Source organism: Trypanosoma grayi (assembly GCF_000691245.1).
Source record: "Trypanosoma grayi strain ANR4 Tgr_1035_V1, whole genome shotgun sequence".
Taxonomy (NCBI): domain Eukaryota; phylum Euglenozoa; class Kinetoplastea; order Trypanosomatida; family Trypanosomatidae; genus Trypanosoma; species Trypanosoma grayi.
Genome location: NW_008826654.1, coordinates 1 through 5,775, shown reverse-complemented (window position 1 = coordinate 5,775; position 5,775 = coordinate 1). Strand labels below are relative to the sequence as shown.

General features: G+C 51.8%; 2 protein-coding genes across 2 annotated transcripts; both read left to right on the top strand.

Moving 5' to 3' along the window:
• Positions 1 to 44: 44 nt before the first annotated feature.
• On the top strand, positions 45 to 3,077 carry DQ04_10351010 (RNA helicase; the record flags this gene model as incomplete). Its single annotated transcript, XM_009316223.1, has 1 exon — positions 45 to 3,077. The coding sequence occupies one exon, from the start codon at positions 45 to 47 to the stop codon at positions 3,075 to 3,077; it is 3,033 nt and encodes a 1,010-aa protein (XP_009314498.1).
• Positions 3,078 to 3,517: 440 nt separating this feature from the next.
• On the top strand, positions 3,518 to 5,602 carry DQ04_10351000 (hypothetical protein; the record flags this gene model as incomplete). The annotated part of the gene is made up of 1 exon (XM_009316222.1): positions 3,518 to 5,602. The coding sequence occupies one exon, from the start codon at positions 3,518 to 3,520 to the stop codon at positions 5,600 to 5,602; it is 2,085 nt and encodes a 694-aa protein (XP_009314497.1).
• Between the last annotated feature and the right edge of the window lie 173 nt (positions 5,603 to 5,775).

Below are 5,775 nucleotides of genomic sequence, written 5' to 3'. Positions count from 1 at the left end.
TACGCTCACTTCTCTCGCTTGGGATTGCCTATCACCATGCGGCCATGTCAATGAACGACAGATTCCTTGTGGAGCGCATGTTCAAGGAGCACTACGTCTCTGTGATCTGCACCACTACCACACTAGCACTCGGGGTGAACCTTCCTGCTCACCTCGTTATCATCAAAGGCACGACCTTCTTCAAAAGCGGTCGGCGAGAGGATCTGCCCTTGTCGGAGGTGGCACAGATGAGTGGCCGGGCAGGCCGTCCCGGTCTTGATACACATGGTGTTGCCCTAGTGCTTACGACAGAGGACAAGGCAGCGCTCTATGAACCCCTGCGGCATGGCGACTCGTGCACAACAGTTGAGAGTCGATTGCACCAAAAAATGGTTGAACATGTAAACGCAGAAGTGGCTCTTCGCACTATTCACAGCTTTGCGCTTGGCGTGGAGTGGATCAAGACCACGTTCCTGTGGATTCGTTTGCGGCGTTGCCCTCGACACTATGGTATTCTCTTTTCCACTAAAGAGGAGGAATCCGACTTTGACCGCGAAGAGTTCGCAGCTCATCTCATGCGCCGTATGCTTGTGGAGCTGGAGAAACAGGGGTGCATTACAATTCACCAGGATGGTGCCCACGTGGGGGATGGACGAGACCTGGATAGCGGAGCTGCTGTCGACATGAAGAAGGGAAACTATGTCGTTGAGAGCACGCGTGTGGGACGTGCCATGGCGAGACGTTATGTTCTCCTCAAGACGGTCGAGTTGTTCAATGCTGAGACTGCACGTGTGCGCTCCCAAAAGGATATTGTAGCAGTAACGGCGCAAGAAGGAGCTGCGGTGCCCCCAAAAGAAGGTAAAACACTGGAAGAAATGGCAGGTTCCGCCAACCCCTTCACACTGCAGCAGCTCCTTTGTATACTGAGCCGCTCCACGGAGTTTGAGGATCTGCACCTCCGCCTAGGCGATCGGAAGCATCTCAATGAGATCAACAAAATTGTTCGATTACCGCTCAAGTCAGGAATGCGTGGAGGTAGGGAAGTGCGCGAGGACTGGCACAAGGTATATGTGCTCATCCAAGCTCACCTTGAGCACACACAGATAAACGATTTCTCGTTGCGGAATGATTCCGTGAGGCTCTGGTCCACAGTGCCGCGTCTGGCCCGCTTCCTTGTGGACTACGCTGGGTCGCTAGACTCATATTCGTTTATGAAGGAGAGTTCCCTCTTACAGCGTTGCATAGAGCAGCGGATGTGGTGGGACGGCCCAGTGCTGAAGCAGCTAGATGGTGTTGGAGAAAACGCTGCCAAGGCACTTATGCGATGCGGTATCAGAAGTCTTGCCGATGTTGCAAAGACTGATCCACGCAAGTTGGAGTCGCTCTGCAGTAGGAACCCACCTTTCGGCAACGACCTCCAGGACAGATGCCTCGCATTACCGCAGTGGGCACTACGTCTCGAACGGTGTGAAAGTTCAGAAATGTTGCGGGCCGTCGTCACTCAAACGACTGGAATGGACAAGTTGCGAGCGTCCCAAACAAAGTACAACATGGTGCTGGTAGTGGGTAACACCGCGACAGATAGTATTCTCTTGTTTCGTCAATTTGGTTCACTGGAGGCTAAAGAAAAGCCACTTGTCTTCACGTTTCAAATTTCACGCACCCGACGTTGTCGTGTTGTGGGATGCGTCTTCACAGAACACCAACTGCTTGGTACTGATGCCAACGCCACACTTGCAGTGGGCGAAGATGGTGAGAAAGCAGAGGATGATGTCAATTTCACACTTGCAGTGGACGAAGATAGGGAGAAAACAGAGGAAGCTGCCCATATGAGAGTGGAACCGTTAAAAAAGGAGCGGAAGAGTGTTGGGCCTAATACTTCAACAAGCGCATTTGACGCGCTTACCCGTGACCTTCGATGGGTTGCTGGAACTTCACTTAGGCGTGCAGCGGACGCACCAAACTCCCTGCTTCTGAAGAATCATGGCCATTTTCAAAGGGAAACCCAACCAACTGTAGATGTGCTTGGCGACGAGTTCACGACGGATAATTTGGAGCATGAAAGGTCTTCGTCGAAGGAAGCAGGGGCCATGGTGGGTGGCAGTAGCCCTGACGCAGCCACCTTGGTGCACAGCTGTGGTGTAGACAACACCATGACGCAGATGGATGAGGACTACATGCAGTTAGTGAATCGAACAGCCGATATTGCCTCTAGTTTACGTTTGGGCAGAAACTCACCTGCATACTCTTGCAAAAGGTCTCGGGAGAACGTCAGCAACGACTCTAGTGCGTCGCGTTTACGGCTTATGAGCGAATACGCTAATCGTCAGGAGGGATTCGCTCCCGCTTCAAATACTGGGAAGACAGTTATGCTCCGAAAGGCTGTTTCGCCCGACCCTCCGGTGGCTCCACGATCCACAGCCACCACTGCAGCAGCTGCTGCTGCCGCCATCACCACCAACCACCCATGTCCATCTACGCGCTTTCGCTTCAGCGTGCGAGGCGCCGCATTTCAACCGGTTCAACATGATCAGATTCAGCGGAATCCGCTGCCACCGCCGCTGCAGCAGAAGCCTCCCATAGAAGCCATGAACGACCACCAGTTCTCCGCTGTTGGCGGCAATGCCGCATTCTTGGTGCCGCGTGGTGCATTTCCAGGGACGTGCTTTCAGCCGCCGTGGCGTGTCACATTGCCTTACGACTTCCCCCTGCCGACATGTACATATGACATTTCGAGTCGGGTTTGCGCACAACCCCCACAGCTGCCTACAAATTTCGGAATTCCTGTTCCGCATCATGGAGGTGCGATGGAGGTGCATCCAGCGTGGCATCGCGGCGCCTTTACCGCTGCCCAGAGTTCAGGGCTTCGGGCATGGTGTCCGCCTTCGGCTGCAACCGAGCCGGGTACGCACTGGGCTCCCGCACCAGTGAGGCATGGCTACGTAGCGTTAAATGAGAGTCGAGCCCCCAGTACTGCCGAGCAGTTTCACGGCACGTATCCAACAGCACCGACAGTAAGTGACCACTACGCCGTGTCCAATAGTCGTTCTGCGGGAGTTGTGCCACGCGCAACCACTGTACGAAAAGGATGGTGGTAGTAGAATTTGAGCATGTTCTTGGGTTTTATTTTTATTATTGCTTCGTTGTTTTGGGGGAGGGGAGGAGTTTCTGGTTTCTCGGGTTGGAAAAGTATGCAGCAAGAGTTCTCTGTGATTTTGCTGTCCACCAAAAATATGTGGTATTAAGTGGCGTCACTGCTCCTTTTATGGTTTCCTTCGTGCCCCATCACATTTAGTTTCTTCTCACGCTTGGCACACAAACATACGCACAAGCACCGCAACCACATACAGGCTGCAGAGGGGGATAAGGAAAGGGTTATTGAAGGTTGAATCGCAACCCCGTGCCTACTGCCCACGAGAAAGTACAAAGTGAAGAAATTTCGTAAACAATAGGAAACTATTGTTATTGCTTTTTAGACTGACAAGAGGCGATACTACCGATCTCCACTATAAAATAACTGCACGGTGCATTGCTTCGCATGCTTAATAGTTTCCTTGGTTCGAATAGTAATAGCATTGGGAAACTGTGTGCCTCGAGCTCCACCACCGTGAATGAGGTGCTTGCGCGCGATGATCTGCTGTCATACCTGCAAATGCAGCGTGATGATGATGGGGGAACAACCGCCGTATTGGGCTTTGTGGATCGGTGTGTCTCCACACTCATTGAGATGGCGCTTCGATCATCTTCACCAAAGGAACGAAGCCCCATCCGTCAGGGAAGTAAGTGGGGACGTGCGAATGAGAGTACAAATTGTCCCTCGGGTCTTTTAAACACAAATGCGGTAGAACTGATTGTGTATCACATGGATCTCGCGCACGAGCCGCAATACATGATTGTCCGCATTGTACCAGCAACAATAGCCGTACTTGGAAATACAGACGCAATGACACCGTTGGTGTCACGATGTTTTCAACGCATATTATTGGGAGCATTCGATGTGGACCCGATTGCTACAACTACTGCTATTGCTTCTGTATTAGATGAACAGATTATTCATGGCGCCGTTCAAAAAGCTGCAACTAATTTTATTGTAGCGGATACAATAGTGGCGCTATTTGGATCCGCCCTAAGAGCTTCAAGTATGGTTTCCCCCGAAACTAGAACGCAAATCTTCACAGAGGCCTGGATTCAACTGGGGTTTCCGCAGTTGTTAGCTTCTTATATGTCTGTTGCGCTACGCACAAAGGATCATCAGCCCTATTTTTATTTTTTGAAAGAGCTTTTGAAACGAGGCTTTAGCCATAGCGCGGGGCCAGTGGTTGATGTGCTTCTTAGATATGAGGTAATGTCAGAGTTTGTGAGGGTCCTTCTTGAAGCATGTGAAGAGGCAAGAACGATTTCAAGTGCTGTTCCACTTGCTGCACAGGGTGTGGAGGTTCTTCACTCCATCATTGTACTGGTGCGCAGGTCTCTCATACCTCTCGATACCAGAGATATGTACACTGCAAATGTGATTGATGTCGTACCAATCAAGTGTCTAAAAATATACGCCAAACGTTTCGGTGTACTTATTGGTGCCGAAACAGAAGTCAATGTGTACCGTGTCAATGGAATGCAAGTGGCGCTTTGTGAAGTATTTCTAGAACTCCTCCGATTTCGTGCCCGCGATACTGATGAAATTATTACGGAATCGGGATATTTGGAAGGATTGGTGACAATAAGCGTTAGACACCCCGAGTGCAACAGATTGTCCATGCTACTACGAGAAGCCATCCTATCCGTCTTTTCGGAAGACCAAATGAATGAAGATAACATCATTTTGAAACATTTAAAGTGCGCAGTGGCTGCTTCAAAACGGAACTTTCTATCCGGGTGCCTCAACCTTTGCGCAACAGAGGCGCTGCGCAACACTTCGTTGAGCGCATTTATGATTGATGCGTGTCGAACGCTGGTTGGAAATAGACAATATACAACGGAACCGCTGGGGTTGTTGCGGCGCTTGCTTGGGCCGTTTCTCGCGAACCCTGCTGTTCAGAAGAGAATGAATGACATGGAGAGACCAATTACAGGTGTGGGTTTTGACGCTCTTGGTTCGGCTTGCCAAGGGAAGGTTCAACATCGGCCCCTCAACAACCACACTGGCAGGCAACTTTGCGTTCGCAGCGATTCTCTGGCGTCACCTTGTGGAAAGGAATTCTTCGTTGGCGTACCTGGCGAGCCCGCGGGGGAGATGGACCGCGCAGGGGCGGCGTATGTGGTGGAGGCGGAGGGCGTGGACGAAGACCTATCTGGCGATTTGCCGCAAAATGATGTGGATTTTTCTGCGAACGAGGCCCTCCTCAGAGAGGGAGAAGACACCGTGACGGTGGATATGGAGTGGGTGGATGAGGCGGTAGAAAGGGAGGCATCACCCCAGGTGCGTGCATACCCGAAATTTTGCGATATGTTTATGTCTTTCGAGGCGCAAGACGCCAATTTTTTAGGAGAGGCAAGAGACCCCACCGCTGCTGGAACCTACCTTTCCCATAGAACTAACTCGGCGGGTTCCGCGGATGGGGATGCATTTGTACACGAAGCAATCGTGACTTTGGGCCGCGCCCTGCACGCAGAACCCGAGCGCTAATTGCGCGCAGGTTTGTCAGCGGGCAGGGGTGGGAACAGTGCGGGCTGGAGGAAAGGCGGGGGACACTTAATTAGCCATTTCTGCTCCACGCTGCTTTTGGCCACGCTTCGTATGTCAAACCATCGCGCCGCCCCTTGGTGCGTTTGCGAGCGCTTATGCCTATAAAAGGGGGG